Source organism: Penicilliopsis zonata (assembly GCF_001890105.1).
Source record: "Penicilliopsis zonata CBS 506.65 unplaced genomic scaffold ASPZOscaffold_5, whole genome shotgun sequence".
NCBI lineage: Eukaryota > Fungi > Ascomycota > Eurotiomycetes > Eurotiales > Aspergillaceae > Penicilliopsis > Penicilliopsis zonata.
Window position 1 is genome coordinate 492,626 of NW_019208915.1, and position 15,658 is coordinate 508,283.

General features: G+C 54.9%; 8 protein-coding genes across 8 annotated transcripts in view; 5 read left to right on the plus strand and 3 right to left on the minus strand.

The window, feature by feature from the left end:
- The window catches only part of ASPZODRAFT_1728931 (hypothetical protein), a 2,616-nt gene extending 962 nt beyond the window's left edge, over nucleotides 1–1,654 (plus strand). The window contains exons 2-3 of the mRNA XM_022726993.1: nucleotides 1–1,257; nucleotides 1,312–1,654. Of these exons, the coding sequence (XP_022582118.1) occupies nucleotides 1–1,257; nucleotides 1,312–1,524 (1,470 nt within the window). The 3' untranslated portion in view covers nucleotides 1,525–1,654. The remainder of the gene's footprint in view (nucleotides 1,258–1,311) is intronic.
- Nucleotides 1,655–1,844: 190 nt separating this feature from the next.
- On the plus strand, nucleotides 1,845–2,874 carry ASPZODRAFT_131153 (hypothetical protein). Its single transcript, XM_022722679.1, has 2 exons — nucleotides 1,845–1,994; nucleotides 2,058–2,874. The coding sequence occupies exons 1-2, from the start codon at nucleotides 1,965–1,967 to the stop codon at nucleotides 2,838–2,840; spliced, it is 813 nt and encodes a 270-aa protein (XP_022582119.1). The 5' UTR covers nucleotides 1,845–1,964; the 3' UTR covers nucleotides 2,841–2,874.
- A 94-nt stretch (nucleotides 2,875–2,968) lies between these two features.
- Nucleotides 2,969–3,417, minus strand: ASPZODRAFT_131155 (hypothetical protein). The gene has a single exon (XM_022722680.1). The coding sequence runs from the start codon at nucleotides 3,340–3,342 to the stop codon at nucleotides 2,992–2,994; it is 351 nt and encodes a 116-aa protein (XP_022582120.1). The 5' UTR covers nucleotides 3,343–3,417; the 3' UTR covers nucleotides 2,969–2,991.
- A 326-nt stretch (nucleotides 3,418–3,743) lies between these two features.
- ASPZODRAFT_94246 (hypothetical protein) lies at nucleotides 3,744–5,510 on the plus strand (the record flags this gene model as incomplete). Its single annotated transcript, XM_022730479.1, has 3 exons — nucleotides 3,744–3,942; nucleotides 4,023–5,184; nucleotides 5,252–5,510. 3 exons carry the CDS (start codon nucleotides 3,744–3,746, stop codon nucleotides 5,508–5,510), a joined length of 1,620 nt encoding a protein of 539 aa, XP_022582121.1.
- Nucleotides 5,511–6,014: 504 nt separating this feature from the next.
- On the minus strand, nucleotides 6,015–7,966 carry ASPZODRAFT_131156 (hypothetical protein). Its single transcript, XM_022722681.1, has 4 exons — nucleotides 7,013–7,966; nucleotides 6,658–6,949; nucleotides 6,236–6,605; nucleotides 6,015–6,178 (listed from the first exon to the last, which is right to left on the minus strand). The coding sequence occupies exons 1-4, from the start codon at nucleotides 7,730–7,732 to the stop codon at nucleotides 6,049–6,051; spliced, it is 1,512 nt and encodes a 503-aa protein (XP_022582122.1). The 5' UTR covers nucleotides 7,733–7,966; the 3' UTR covers nucleotides 6,015–6,048.
- Nucleotides 7,967–10,617: 2,651 nt separating this feature from the next.
- ASPZODRAFT_151092 (hypothetical protein) lies at nucleotides 10,618–11,297 on the plus strand (the record flags this gene model as incomplete). The annotated part of the gene is made up of 2 exons (XM_022725700.1): nucleotides 10,618–11,102; nucleotides 11,189–11,297. The coding sequence occupies 2 exons, from the start codon at nucleotides 10,618–10,620 to the stop codon at nucleotides 11,295–11,297; spliced, it is 594 nt and encodes a 197-aa protein (XP_022582123.1).
- A 1,118-nt stretch (nucleotides 11,298–12,415) lies between these two features.
- On the minus strand, nucleotides 12,416–15,323 carry ASPZODRAFT_141199 (hypothetical protein; the record flags this gene model as incomplete). Its single annotated transcript, XM_022724727.1, has 3 exons — nucleotides 12,416–13,478; nucleotides 13,534–13,687; nucleotides 13,751–15,323. 3 exons carry the CDS (start codon nucleotides 15,321–15,323, stop codon nucleotides 12,416–12,418), a joined length of 2,790 nt encoding a protein of 929 aa, XP_022582124.1.
- Nucleotides 15,324–15,484: 161 nt separating this feature from the next.
- ASPZODRAFT_94255 (hypothetical protein) overlaps nucleotides 15,485–15,658 on the plus strand; it is an 872-nt gene continuing 698 nt past the window's right edge. Inside the window, exon 1 of the mRNA XM_022730480.1 lies at nucleotides 15,485–15,572. Within this exon, the coding sequence (XP_022582125.1) occupies nucleotides 15,545–15,572 (28 nt within the window). The 5' untranslated portion in view covers nucleotides 15,485–15,544. The remainder of the gene's footprint in view (nucleotides 15,573–15,658) is intronic.

Below are 15,658 nucleotides of genomic sequence, written 5' to 3' on the forward strand. Positions count from 1 at the left end.
CCTCCTCCTCCTCCTCCTCCTCCTCCTCCTCCTCCCCAGCCAGAGTCTCCGCCACCACGACCTGGACCCGAAGCGCCACCGAAGAGCGCACCACCTCCCCCTCGGCCAGACCCCAAGAGCTCTAGCAATGCGGAATGGGAGAGGGCGCGCGATGAGGCGAAACGGAAGGAGGATCTCCGCAAGAAGATGGAAGAGTTCCGCAAGAAGCGCGAGGCCGAGCAACGCGAGAAACAGAAACAAAGGGACCGCGAGGCAATGGAGAAAGAGCTGAAGGAACGGCGCGAGCAGCTCGAGAAGGAGATGGCGGCTGCCAGAGAGGCTGCCGAGCGTGAGGCCCGGGAGAAAGCAGAGAAGGAGGCTGCCGAAGCCCGGGCGAAACGAGAAGCAGAAGAGGCTGAAGCCCGGGCGAAACGAGAAGCAGAAGAGGCCCTTGCCCGTGCCGAACGAGAAGCTGCCGAAGCCAAAGCGCGTGAGGAACGAGAAGCCGCGGAGAAGGAGGCGGCAGAGAAGGAGGCTGCTAAGCGCGAGGCCGACGCCAAGTTTGCGGCCCTCAAGGAGGCCGCGGCGAAGAAGTACGCGGAGAAGAAGGCCAAGGATGTCGCTGCGGCCAAAGAGGCTGCGGCCAAAGAAGCAGCAGCTAAAGAAGCGGCAGCCAAAGCCGCGGCCGCTGCTACGCCTACGCCTGCGCCTGCAGCATCGACGACGGCGTCTTCGGTGAGGAGCGGCACGACAAGAACGTCCAGCTCGACGGGGACGGCCCGTCCGGCTTCTGCTACGCCAGGGGTTCGTGCTACAGCCACGGCTGGAAGTACAGGCAGTGCAACTCCGACGATCCCACGAACTCCATCACCGACCAAGGCACCCTTCCCCAGCGCCCAGACGACGACAGACGACGACGCCTACTCCTTCCGCCCATACGACCGGCCACGACGACCGTACGCAGGCACCTCGGGCTCATCCGTGTACTCGGAGTCGTCGTATGCACCCTCGCAGTCGACGGCGCGGACGACACCACCTCCCTCGACGCAAGGTCCCTATGCGACCAAGGACCCGGACAAGATCGTGATCCGGGGTGTGTACGCGTTCAACAACGCGTTCCAGCGGACGGCGATCGCGCAGCTGGTGTCCGGCCAGGGCATTGTGACGGACGGGCTGATCCTACGCATCACGACCGAGGGCCTCTTCATCGACGACGACGTGCGGGGGGTGCCGCAGCGCGAATGGGATGTCAAAGCATGGACCATGAAACTTGTCGAGGTATGGCGACCTACCATTTTTTGATCTTGCTATTTTGATCTTGCTAACGATTAGAACGCCGAACATCGCGGCCTCCACGTCGTCCGAGCCAGCCTCCGAGACCAGGAAGGCAAACGATATGTCTTTGTGCTCCCGGAGAGCGAAGGGTGGAAAGTGGCCATCGGCCTGCAACGGCTGCGCAAGGGATCGCAGGTGCGGGCGTTGGGAGTGTCAACGATTGCGGCGCCCGAGTGTCGGACGATCCTCAGCCATTTGGGGTATATTTAGTCTCTTTTTCTTTTTTTTTTTTTTCTGTTGTTGTCTAGCGGGCGTTGATATGAATCTTATGATGTACATGAGTTGGTAGTATGTAGTAAGCTGATCTGTGGCGTCCTGTAGAGTAATTGTGTTGCCTGAATACCCTCTCTCTCTCTCCTGTACTTTAATCATCTACTCTCTCTCTCTATCTACTCATCTCTCTCTACTCATCTCTCTCTATCTCTCTATCTATCTACTCATCTACTCTCTCTCTCTCTCTCTATCACTCCATGGATAAAGACACAGAAGACAAGCCTCTCCTGAGTCTCGTCGAGGTTCAGGACAGTGCTCCCCCCCCTTACGAAGAACCCAACCAAGGCAGACAAAGCAACCTGAAGAGCAAAGGATGCAAGAGACGCCTGTTCCTGTTTGTCTTGGGCAAGGTTCTCCTTGTAGGGTGTTTGTTTTGGATGATCGGATCGTGGGGGTTTAGAAGTCTAGTACTACACTCGTCTTCCTATCTTAGTTATCTTTCTTTTTCTCAGAGCATTGCTGATAAGTAGCTCTCCTGTCATCATGGCAAGCATACAAACGGGACAGAAATCGCAGACATCGAGCTGGAAGACGCCACCATCAGTCGCGAGGTGGTGATCGACAACGGCCACCGCGCCATCTGGGGTCATCTCCCGCTGTACGATCTGCTCTCTCTGAGCACGACGAGCGGCAACGTGGTGGTAACCATCACTCCGCAGCCAGCCGAGCCAGAGCAGGAAGATACTCCTGCGAAAGTTGTGATCCGGACGAAATCGGGAAGTGTGACGGTGAGCTTTGCCGGGGTCGACGAGGCTTCCGTTCCCGTGCGACCGTACGAGGTTGAGATCCAGACCTCCACGGGACATATCACTGGGAAACTGCTCTTCTCGACCTCGTTGTCTCTGGAATCTCAACGTGGGAGTATCACCGTCTCGGTGACGCCGGTCGTGTATCCGGGGAATGTCTCTATTTACAGCCATACAGAGACTGGTAGCCAGAACATTCGATTGAAAGAACCGATCAACGACGACAACGACGACGACGACGACTACGAAATCACTGCGTCTCATTCCAGCCGTCATGGCAGTCTGTACATCGCCTATCCGTCTAGCTGGGCGGGTCAAGTCCATGCCTCGGCAGTCCATGGCTCGATCTGTTTGAATGGAGATGGGCTCCGGGTCACCAAGGACGGAGAGGGAAGGGCGGAGGGAGAGAGAGATGTGATGGAGGGCCATGGGGACTGGTGGGGGGAAAGGGGAGCAATGCAGGTTGACTTGCAGGTTAAGGATGGTTCAGTGATGTTTAATGCGTAGTATTATCTTGAAAGAATGATGTTAGTATCTAGATGCCTGAGGCCTTATTCCAGGTCACAATTCATAGTATAATAGGACATTTATTCATATATAAAGATTCAAATAAATATAGAGACCATCAATTTATTCTCTATTTTATTCTACTTCCATTCTATTTCCATTCTATTTCCTTTAATGCTCTGTAATCTGTCTCTCCACTGCCAGTCACTGTGATTATATGCACTAGAACAGGTGACTTCAACCACCAACTCCCCTTTTTTCCTCTCTCTCTCTCTCTCTCTCTCTCCTCCAGTCCCTTCTGTCGTCTGTCGCTGTCAGATTCCATCGTCCGGTTTCTCAGTCCATCCGACTCTCCCTCGGTTCTGATTCCCAGCCTTTCCTCCGTCTGTCTTTTTAGCTCTCTATGCCCCTCTGATCGATTCCACCGCCTTCGCTGGCCTTCGACAAGCGCTTGACAGGCAGACACTACTGCTGCTGCTGCTGCGTCTGGAAGAACACGCATTGGACTGAGAGAAAGTCTCTTCCAGGGAGAACAGGACCATTTGTCACAGCAAAAAAAAAAAAAAAAAAAAAGAAACAAGCTCAATGGTCCTCTCGCACATCTTCAGCAAATCCAAGACCAAAGACAAAGACCCGATCCACGACCGCCACCCTCCCCACGCAGCTCCCCGGCGAGCATCCACTTCGCCCAGGAAGAAGTCTGCGGCTGCCAGTCCCTTCTTCGACCAGACCACGACCTCTGCCACCTCCTCTCCTGCTGTCTCGCCGTCTCCCGCCACCAGCCTGTCCAAACGCTTGTCCAAGCGCCTCTCCAAACGTTCCTCCGACCCGGATCTGCACCCGTTGAACCTGCCTCCTGACGAGCTGCGTCGTCTCTCCGCCATGGCCGCCCGCGAGGATGCTATGGATCTCGACCGGGACCACCAGCCTCAGACTCAGACTCAGACTCAGACTACACCTCGGAAGCAGGACGCTCGTAGTCCGACCCCTCCACCGCACCGGTCCAGCCCCGCGACCGCAGACGCCGATGTCTTCAAGTTGGCCGGCAACAAATTTTTCAAGAGCGGTGACTACCCCCGCGCCATCCAGGAATACAACAAGGGTATGTCTTCTCTTTTATTTTCCTTTTTGCCTTCCCCCCCCCCCCTGGAGATGAGATGTAATTTTTTCTGACGTTGATAGCCCTCGAGATCGTTCCGAATTCCTCCATCTACCTGTCCAACCGCGCCGCTGCAAACCTCGCCGCCAACCGCTACCTCGATGCTCTGCACGATGCCGAACGCGCCCTTGAACTCGACCCGGCCAACCCTAAGATCCTACACCGTCTGGCTCGCATCCTGACGGGGCTGGGCCGTCCCGCCGACGCCCTCGATGTGCTCGCCCGTGTCCAGCCGCCGGCCACCGCCACCGACCGCGCCCCCGCCGAGAAGATGCGCCGCTTCGTCGAGCAGGCCCGTGAGACCCTGGCCCAGGAGCGCGGCGTCTCCATGGCCCTCTTCTGCCTCGACCAGGCCCGCCAGGGCTTGGGCCAGGGCGTCAAGGAACCCCGCTCCTGGTCCCTGCTGACCGCCGATGCCCACCTGCGCATGGCCTCGGACACCTCGCTGGCCAAGGCCCAGGACATCGCCATGCGCCTCCTGCGGGACAACAGCCAGGACCCGGACGCCCTGCTCATCCGCGCCCGCGCCTTCTACGCCCGCGGCGACACCGAGCAGGCCCTCAAGTCGCTGCGCCTCTGCCTCGGCCTCGACCCGGACATGAAGCCCGCCCTGACCATGCTGCGCACCGTCCAGAAGCTGACCCGCACCAAGGAGGAGGGCAACGCCGCCTTCAAGGCCCGCGACTACCCTCGCGCCGTCGAGCGCTACACCGCCGCCCTCGCCGTCGACCCGGCCAACAAGGACCAGAACGCCAAGATCCTGCAGAACCGCGCCCAGGCCCACATCCAACTGCAGGACTACGACCGCGCCGTCGCCGACTGCGACGAGGCCCTGCGCCTCGACCGTACCTACCTCAAGGCCCAGAAGATGCGTGCCAAGGCCCACGCCGGCGCCGGCCGCTGGGACGACGCCCTTAACGACTACCGCGCCGTCGCCGAGGCCAACCCCACCGAGAAGGGCATCCAGGAGGATGTGCGCCGCGCAGAGTTCGAGCTCAAAAAGGCCCAGCGCAAGGACTACTACAAGATCCTCGGCGTCGGCAAGGACGCCTCCGAAAACGAAATCAAAAAGGCCTACCGCAAGCTGGCCATCCAATACCATCCTGACAAAAACCGTGACGGCGAAGCCGGCGATGAGAAATTCAAGGAGATTGGAGAAGCCTACGAAACCCTCATTGATCCTCAGTACGTTTTCCCCCCCCCCCCCCCTTCATATATATACTGAATCTATAGAACTTATGCTGACCATCAGGAAACGCGCCGCATATGACAATGGCGACGACCTCATCGATCCCTCTGAAATGTTTGGCCGCGGCGGCTTCGGCGGCATGGGAGGCATGGGAGGCATGGGCGGTATGGGCGGTATGGGCGGCGCCACGCACATCAACATCGACCCCAACATCCTTTTCAACATGATGAACGGCGGCGGCGGCGGCGGTGGGTTCCAGCAGGCAGGCGGGAATCCGTTCGGTTCTCGAGGGGGATTCTCCGCCGGAGGGTTCCCATTCTAGGCTTCCTTTTTTTTTTTTTTTTTTTTTTTCTTCTTTTCCCCTTTTCTCTTTCTCTTTCTCCCTTTCCTTTGCTTTGACTAGATCTATATGGTCAGTGCATAGACCTCTCTCCCGCATTCAGAGCGGCATATTCAGGTGGATCTCGGCGTTATATAGGTTTAGATATCCACGGTTTTTACTTGAGTAGACTTTTCTGTAATCTTAAGTAGATGAGGTTCCTTGGAATGATTACTCTCTGGATAGTTACGACTATTCTATTGTTCTACTGTTCTACTGTACAATTCTCGATATAGATGCAAGTCTAAGATTTTGATGATGCTACCATATATACCATGATACCAGGAAAATGGCACTGTCTGCTTGCTGCTGGGCGTAAAGGAACGAACGAGTTCAAAGAAGATTCCAAGGTCCCAACTCCAGATGACGATGACAGGCTAAGCGCAAGGAACGTCGTGATCGGACCAGCCGAGATAAGAGACAAAGAAAAGAAAGAAGATGAGGAAGAAAGAAGAAAGAGAGAGAAAAAAAAAAAAAGAGGCTAATCGGTCCACCCCCAGACCTGCCTCACAAAAGCAGCCATGTTGACTTTTCGGTTTTTCATGTCCAGCATCCAGGGATGCTCGAGCATGCGCCAGGGACTGGCTCGTCGGGGAGGTTCTTTCTCGAGGCTGAGTTGTTAGACAGAGTAGAGAGAGAGAGAGAGAGAGAGAGAGAGAGAAACTTACCAACACTCGATGAAATACTTAAAGTTCTCCGACCAGCGAATGTTGTTGTCCGGCTCGTCTTTGAGTTTAGGAATGGGCTGCCGGACAATGTAGGTCAACAGGTCTATTAAGCCTGCGCGCGGCTGCATCTCGGTGCCGTCGGCGGGAAAAGGGAAGCGATGCTGCGCGACCTCGAGCAGGCTGACGCCGAGCGACCAGACGTCCGAGGTGATGGTGTAGGATTGGCCCGTGATGCGCTCCGGGGCCATGTAGTACGAGGTGCCGATGAAGGTGTTGGCGTCACCCTTGGTGCCGAACTCGCCGCTGACACCGAAATCACAAAGCTTGACCTGCCCGTTGCGGCAGAGCAGGATATTCGACGGTTTGATGTCTGGGGTCGTTAGATCACATCAAACTAAAAATACAAAAAAAACTATACGTACCCCGATGGATGATCTTCCGGCTGTGTAGATAGGTCAGGCCGTTGAGCACGCCCTCGGCAACCTTGCCCAGGACCTTCTCGCCGGTGCGACCGCCAAGCTTCTTGACCTCCTTGTAGATGCTGTCGAGGCTTCCACCCTCGCACAGCTCCATCGCGATGGAAATAGTGCCAGTCGACTTGTCCATGAAAGCGCCGTAGTACCGGCAGATATGCTCCGAGGCACAGTCTTTGTTGAAGTTAAGCTCGCGAACAATCTGCTTTTTGACGTCTGGATTGGGGTCTGTCGTGATGATCTAATAGATGTTAATTTGGTAACATGGTGGCTTGGTGGTAACTTTAGAAGAACTACAGCATACCTTCAAGGCAAAAACGGTCTTTCCACCTTTGAGAGTACAGCGGGTGACGGCGCCACCCGCGCCCTCGCCGAGGCTGCCGAGTTCAACGATCTTCTTCTGCTCGCTGGCGGCCAGCCAACCCTCGTCGTCGAGGTCCTCGACGTCGAGGGGACGGCCCTTCTCGAGGCTCAGCCTGTCCAGGTCCGGTAGCAGGCCATTCATGCTGTTGTCACGCTCCATGGAGACGCCACCTTCACGGTCCGAGTAGACGGAGCTGATGGCGGAGGAGGGGTCTGGAGTGCTGCCGTGGGGCTGGCGAAGGCCCGGCATGGCGAAGGAGAGGGCCGAATAAGTGGAAGAGGAAGCCGAGGCGGGTCCGCTGGCTTTGCCATCGCGCATGGAGGAGCTGCCTGAGCGTGACTGGGAGGTGATGGTATGGTGGTGGTTGTTGAGGTCGGAGGTGGCCAGCGGCTGAAGAGCCGGTCTTCCTAGCGACTCCTGACTGCCGCCCATCGGGGTGGCTAACCGCAACTGCGGCGGCTTTGGCCGCTGCAGTTCGGGGATGCCGCCAGTCACGCCATTGCCAATAGCGGGTTTGTTGTTGGGTGAAGGGATGCCCAGAGTCAGTTTGGGCGCTCGCGAGCCACTGTTGCTGCGCGCACCGGGGATGGGTGGCCGAAGCAGAGGAACGGGGGGCGCAGGTGTCGTCGTCGTCGTGATGGTGGAAGAAGACGAGGACATCGGATTCGTGGAGGTGAGATCTTTCTGCCTCTCACCAGGCAGAAACAGCTCGTTGGGGTCCGCCAGCGTCGCCAGCTCGTCGCCTGTCGACCGTCGAGGCCGACAGAACAGGGAAACAGAGAGGAGGAGGGGGGGAAGGGCGGGGTCAACGAAAGTCAGGCAGAACTCGAGGAAGAGCTCTAAACCAGATAGATTTTATTTTCTCTTAGATGGATGGGATAGCGAGAGTGAGAATTAGATGGATGAATGGATGGAAGGGAGGGGGGGGGGGAGGGGACGAGGCAGGTTCTTTCACAGCAGGCAGAGACGTTGAGGGCGGAGAAAGTCGAGCGGTCGGGGGAGCTTCGCGGAGGGGAAAATCGACCAGAGAAAGCCGAGCAGGCTGTGGGATCAGCCAACACCAACACCAACACCAACACCAACAACAGCAACCACACGACCACTGGGCGAGTAATGGCTTCCTGAGTGAATTGGGGAGGTGCTACAGAGGATGTTTCTACTGGAAGAAGCATGGATGAGTTTATTCGCGAGGCTGCAAGCGCCAGGCGAAGCGCCGGACGAGGTGTGTTTGTTGGGCCTTTGTTTGTTGGCTGGGGCTGAACGACCGTTCATCGACGAGGCTTCAAGGTATTTTCTACTCCGTATATCCGATATCACTGGCTGGATACTGGCTGGATACTGGCTGGATGCTGCCTGGGTCGTGTCTCTATTCCAATAGCTAATGGTTGTGGATGATTTGAGATCTGTTTAGCGTGGGATATGCTCCCGATATGATACTCCTATCTCTGCCTCAGACCACACTAGATTATCCCATTTACTATGCAGACAGAGTAGAGCTACAGAAGATGCTTGAGGGATTTGTCTCGATCACTACATAATTACCTTTGTCTCTCGGGATTCTGCTGACTCTCATCGAGATTCAGCCTTGTGAAGCACTGAAGCGCCGGCACCCCCACCAAGGATAATCCTGAAACGTATTGACATCATGCAACAACGAGTGAGATCTGCCAGTGAATATCCGATTCAGACTGGCAGGGATCAGTGAGATAGTAAATCGGAATCAGAATCGAATCAGCATGATCCATGTTTTCCGCCGAGGTACGCAGTACCTTGGTTTTATATGAGTCTTAGTAACTACTAACTAGATGCTGTACTCTACAACTAGTGATGGAGTGAGTGACTACAGGACATCAGCTCAGAAGAAGTTTGGCTAGCATGGTGTTTCCCCTTGACCATAACAGAGAATGTTCTTAACCGATTTTTCCCGACTTGAGTTCCCCTCATCTACCGCTGTGAGACACGCGTCGGCGATCTGCAGTATGTACGATGTACGATGTAGTGCAGGCCCGAGCACGCGCTGCATTACATATTCAACAGCAGATCTTCAAACTCTGTAGGACTCGGAGAACGTACCTAGTAAGTGCTCCGAGTATAGTTACGAAGTAGTTACGACATATTCTTGCGTACTCGAGTAGTCTTATGGATAAACTCGACACTGCGTACTCCGTACTACTCCGTACATCTACGGAACTAGAACTATTACGAGTACACTATCGAGTTAGATCAAGTAGATAGTAGTATACTCTGGGCAGGGTCTATGTCGACAAGAATAGAACAGTCTATAAATCGATAGTCAGAGTTCAGTCGACTTGCTCCTTTTGCTTTCTTGTCAGGTTCCTATTAGTATCTGTTGTTTTCTAATCAGGGGGACCGATCACTACCGAATGTGTACTACATACTATAGACTACCGACCAGCTAACAGTAGACTACCAAGAAGTCTTACCGTTACTCCATAGTTAACTAGTAACTAGTTAACTAGTAGTAACCTACCTAGGTACCTACGGAGTACTACTAATTAGGTACCTAGTAGGTAGTAGGAGGTACCTACGGAGTACTACCTTACCGAGATGTGGCTGAACTCCAATCAACGTGTGTACCTGAAGAATCATGGCCCACAGCCACTGCCTGATATAAATTGACTCAAAATGAGCTGGCCAATCATTGTGTCCCGTGGGAATTAATTACCATCGTATGGGGCAATACAGGGTACTGACCTCATTGCGTTGCCAAGTCGCCTGCCGCGCCTGGGATCCACTATGGGGCCCTCTGCGGGGTGATTGGCTCGAGGGTGGGGCTAGCGCCAGGCACAGATGAATCAGGGGCGTGGCTGAAACAACGTTGGACTTGGTAGCTTAAAGTATTACAGGTACGGAGTCCATAGGTACCTGAAGGAGTAGGTAGTTAGTATGAAGGAGTAGGTACATAGTTACTACCTTGATTGCAGGTAGATGTAGTTATCTATCTATTCTCTATATTCTATTCTTCATTCTCTATTCTCTATTCTCTATTCTCTATTCTCTATTCTCTATTCTTTATTCTCTATTCTTTATTCTCTATTCTCTATTCTCTATAATTAGATACTAGGATATAAATCAAAAAAAACTAGATAGTAATAGAGTATGGTAGTACCATTACTGATAGGCTAGGTAGGAGATTAAAGTAGAACTTAATAAGATCCTCAATAATACCTAGTAATACGTCAGTAATCTAGAGTACCTACCTAGTAGACCTAGGTACTAACCTACTGATAGTACTGGTACGGTCAGTCTCCATACCAAGACCGCTCCCCCTTTGATCGCCAGCGTAATCTCGCGCCATATACAAAGGCAAAGGCTCCCGCCCTCGCTCTCACTTGTTCTCCTTCCCCTCCCCAAGTCCAGAACTTCTTCCTGCAACGCTTGACGCTTCGACTTCGGTCATCCACTCATTCAACCAACTACCAACGCTCTCTCTATCTCTCTCTCTAGACCTTGACGGTTCTACTACTCTACTACACACTTCAACTCTACTATCTACTACATACACTCGAGTACTCTACTTCACAATGCGTTTCGCTACCTTCACCGCTGCCCTCTTCGCCGGCCTGGCCGTTGCCCTGCCCAACGCCGACGTCCAGACCGTCTACGAGACCCTGGATGTGACCATCACCTCCTGCGGCCCCTCCGTCACCGACTGCCCGGCCAGCAGCCACGCTGCCACTGTCCCTGCCGCCGCCGTGACTTCCGGTGCTTCTGCCCCCAACGGCGTCTCCCCCGTTGAGACCTCTGTTGCCTCGGTGCCTGTCGCCTCGGCCCATGCTTCTTCTGCCCCTGCCTCCGTTCCCAGCGGTGTCGGTGCCGTCGGCACCTCTGGCTCTGGCTCTGGCTCTGGCTCTGGTGTCAGCATCTCCGTCATCGCCGTCACCACCTGCGTGCCCACCGTCACCTACTCGACCATCACCCTGACTCCTACCGCCACTCCCTCCTCCAGCGGTGTTCCCACCGGTGTCGCTGCCATCGGTAGCTCTACCCCTGCCAGCAGCAACGGAACGTAAGTCCCTTGATACTACTACCCCTTGATGCTTAGCCAGAGAGAAAAAAAAAAAAAAAAAAAAAAAGAACCCTGCTGATAGACAGTGCCTCCTCCTCGTCTTCCGTCCCCGTGTACACCGGTGCTGCTTCCTCCATCGGTGGCTCCTTCATCTTCGCCGGTGCTGCCGCCGCCGCCGCCCTGATCCTGGCTTAAACAGTTGGGAATTGAGTACGGATTGCAGGATGAAATAGTGGTTTTTGATGGATGATGGATTGTAGATTCGAAAATATTTCTTTCTGCAGCTTCGGCTGCCCCCTGGCAACAGGATGTACAGAGTACATAACTTAATCAGATGAGCTTCTATTGCAGTGCGCTTTCACTAGGTATTGCCGTGGCAGTGCTATCTGAGATTTTATTTGATATTGATTTACCCTTATTATCTTCTTACTGTGTATTATCCTTTTATATTCTAATTATGCTGCTCTTCTTCTACTAAAGTAATTACTGTATCTAATAATATCTATAGTCCATAATCTGACATCGTACTGCGCTGCGCACTGGCAGTGACGCGGTCAGGATGGATGCTGACAGCACTGCCCGGATCAGTTATTTATATCCAGTATTTTGTTCTACCACACTTCTATCTCTATATCAATATCATCTCGATCTCTCTATATCTATATCATATCTATATCATCTTTATATCATCTCTATATCTATATCTCTATCATCAATGGACCTCTCCTCCCTCGAAGGCCCCCCCGCCAATGTTTTCGCCCCCAGAAGCAGAAGCAGAAGCAGAACCAACCAACCCACTATTTCTACACCTGCGAGTCTCGACACTCTTCTCTGGGAACCGGATAGACAGGTCTGGACGAGACCAAGACCGGAGTGGAACGAATGTGCATGTCGGTGTCATCAAAGACAACAACTTCCGAATCCAAGACTTGCGAATCAACAAAGTCAACCAAGAAGTCAACAACAACAAAGTCAATATCTGAATATCCCGATCGGCCAAGCCCGCCCCGCTTCATGGGCAGGCCCATCCAGCGCCCAGGAACGAGCATACGAACGAGAATATAGAAGCGAAAGCGAATCCGACGATCCCCCCCCGCCGTACGAGGAGAATATATCCATCCGGTCGCCGAGGAGTCAGCACAGACCAGTGACGTGGTATTCGGACCGGGCTTCTTCTTCTCATTCTCATTCTCATTCTCATTCTCATGAATCTAGGTGGACTGCTGTGGCGAGACGGGTGAGCAGTCATCGATAGTGGTCTCTAGATATACAGGATACAAGATCTGTATGATAAGATGTAATTTAAATATTAACTATAGCTGGCTTCTGTCCACAGGCTGAGCGCCTAATACCCATCCAATCCCACTCGCTAGACCCCCCGTCACCATATTGCTCACCATGTCGCGTTTGCGGACCCGTTCGCCATCGGCAGTAGAAGTAGCATCAGCAGTAGCAGCAGTAGCAGTAGTAGTAGCAGGAACAGCAGAAGTAGTAGATGGAGAGATGTTACTTCTGAACGCCCGGGCTGCCCCCCTCGCTACATCGAAGAGTCCCATCGGTGCCTCCCCCCCGCCCTCGTACGCACGTAGTCGTGCTCTTCGTGCCCGTTGGCGCGCCGTATCGAAGGCGTCCTGTTCGGTGTCTGTCGGGCCGAACCCGCCCGGCACAGAAGAAGAAGAAGAAGAAGAGATGTCTCCCTTTCGATCCCAGAGTTCGGCCTCGTCGGCCTCGCGGGCGCGGAGCACGGCAAGTTCCTCATCACATCGGCGCCAGGCGCCCAGGATTTCCGGCAAGGGATCCGGCGAGGGACTGAGCACAAGGGCAAGCGAGAGCAGCTCCATCCGCTGTGAGAGCTGGGTGATTTGTCCGTCGAGCGAGGGCGGGGGACCGGTCGTGGGCGGGGACCGGTACCGACCGGCTTGGTAGACTGCGCGCCAGGAGATGTCGTCGGAAACGCCGTCGCCGACGGTCGGAGAGAAGGACGAAGGCGGCGTCATCCGTGTGAGGATATACGAGTAGGCGGTGCCAAAGTCGTGGGCGGCAAGGGCGGCCGAGATGGCGAGAGCGATGATGCGTCGCTCGGCAGTGACGGTGGCTTGATCCGCCGTGTCTGCACGCTGGGTTCCCAGGCCTGCGACCAGGTTGCGTCCGATGGAGAGGAGGTCGTCTAGTTTCGTGTAGCTCTTGGGGTTCTGGTCCAGTACTTTTTCGATCAGAGAGATCGGGTCCGCGTGCACGCGGATGCTGACCGGTTGGAAGGGCACGCCGTGCTGCAGGGTCAGCGAGTAAAAGGACAGCGCATGCGTCGCGGCGATGAGAGTGCGGATCTGCTTGAAATTGGCAGATTCGGGGAAGTGCGGTTCAAACGTTTGAAGTCTGTCGATTAGTTATCTCTTCACATGTCCAGATTTGACGAGAAGCCTATTCCTACATCTCGTATGCCCGTTTCATCCCTCCCCGAGTTCGGTTGCCATTACTCGCATTGTCATAGGCTTCGAAGATAGAGTCCTCGACAGCGGTCTCCACCTGCTCCAGGTTGATGGGGGCATGAGCCTTCGTGTAGATATCCGCTGCCAATTGATATTCTAGATGTCACATGTCAGCCTTAATTTGGATACACAGATATATAGAAAAGGGGGAAGGAATACCCTTGGCTGCCAACATGGCTTTGAGAATCTCCGCTTCGACCGTCTGCCGAGGGACCCGCCAGAAAAGACCATGGTATGCCGGTCGGTCTTGGTCAGCGAGAGTCTGCCAGTCTCGAAGCCAGAGCAGCTGCTGGCGGACTTTCGTCCAGTCACGGCGAGACCGAGTATTCTGAGTGATGGACGAGATGACGTTTTTCAGCTCCAATAACTGCAGATCCTCGTGCCCGTGGAGACACACACCAGCTGCCGTCCTGCATGGAATGGGATGGCCCAGCTCATCCAAGATCTGGGCAGACTGCAGTACACCGCCGAGGAAGGCGACTGCAGGCGCAGAAGGCCAGGTCAGCGGGTTGGAAGAGACCAGCAATGCGTTCTGCAGCAGGGAGGCTCTCGACGTTGCGGAGATTGGACCAGCCTCGAACTTGATGCGAAGCGGCAGTCCTTGGTCGTCAAGGGAGAGAGACACCGAGTCTTGAAGGCCGACAAGGCCGGCAATCTTGGCGAGCACCTGGACCGACCCTGCAAGGGCCGACTGGGAAGATTCCGGGTTGGCGTAGATGCTCGCCAGAGCGGACTGGGCATACCGCTGTCTCAGCCGGACTCGATCTCCTTCCGAGAGCGACTCGTTTGCCTCGGCATAACCGCCCAGATCGACGTCTTCAGGACCCTGCCAGTTGGTGAACGCCGATACGACACTCTCCCGGTCGACCAGACTGCGAGCGAGAAGCCATTCGTTGACGTACTGCCAGCCCGACGCCCGTTGGGAGCCGACCTCGTCCGTCATCACGAGGGCGATAGAATTGCGCTCCGCGGCCTCATTGAGCTTGCGGCGCTTTGTCCGATTGCTCCCGTAGATCCAGGAGCCGACCAATCCCCGCAGATTCTGGACCAAATCCATGGTATTATTTTTGTGGGCGTCCCCCCCGGTCATAGACAATAGCACGTTGATGGCCGTGTGGCCGTCCATCAACTCCAAGACGTCTAGCGAGAGCGACGCCTCCCTCCCCGGGTAGTATTCGTAGTTGAGACGCAACAGCGGCAGAAGACTGGAAACCAACCAGGTCCGAATCGTCGACAAGCGCTGATAGAAGGGAAGCAGGAGGTCGAGAATCAGCGGCTGCAGGCCGGTCTCCGAATCAATCCTGTTTGCTCGGTGAATGAGAAACCACGTCAACAGCTTATCATCATTATCTTTATTATCTCTGTTTCCCTCGTCCTCTTCGTCGTCGTCGTCGTCGTCGTCGTCGTCGTATCTCAGCGGTCGCAGACGGAGCTTCCGCACACGTTTCCTCGCCGCCGCCTCCGACAACCCCTTCACCGGCGACACATCAACCTGCACACCGGCGTCCACAGACTGCGTGCCGTAAACAATCTGCTCCACCACCGGGGTGTAGTGTTGGGGCGCCGTACTCTCTGGTAGGAAGGTGAGGATAATCCGCAAGAGCCGCTCCGCGGGCAGCGTGGTAGGGAAGCGGGCCTGTAACAACGGCAAACTAGCAAGATTGCCCGCAGCACAGATATGCGTGGCCAGCAGGATGACATGGGCCTTCGACAGCCCCCGCAAGTCTGCCATGGCGAGCCTTTTCCATCGCCCAGATGATATTTCAACGCCGTGGTGGATGGTCGATGGGCGATGGTCGTTGTTTCGTGATGCTGAGGTGGCCGCCGCCTTTTTTTTCGCTTTAGGCTTAGCGCCGACCTGCACTGCATGTTGAACCTGCTCTCCAATATATCCCCCTCCCGGCTGCCCACCACTTTTTGATCTGGGAGATCTCCGCCACAACTAGCGTTACAATGGCTTCTGGTTACGGTATTCGCGGTGGTACGTCTTTTGGCTGAGCTGAGTTGGCTGGCTTTACCCGGGCAGGTGGTCGTCGTTGTGGCTGTTGCGCCTGCCTAACTCCCCCC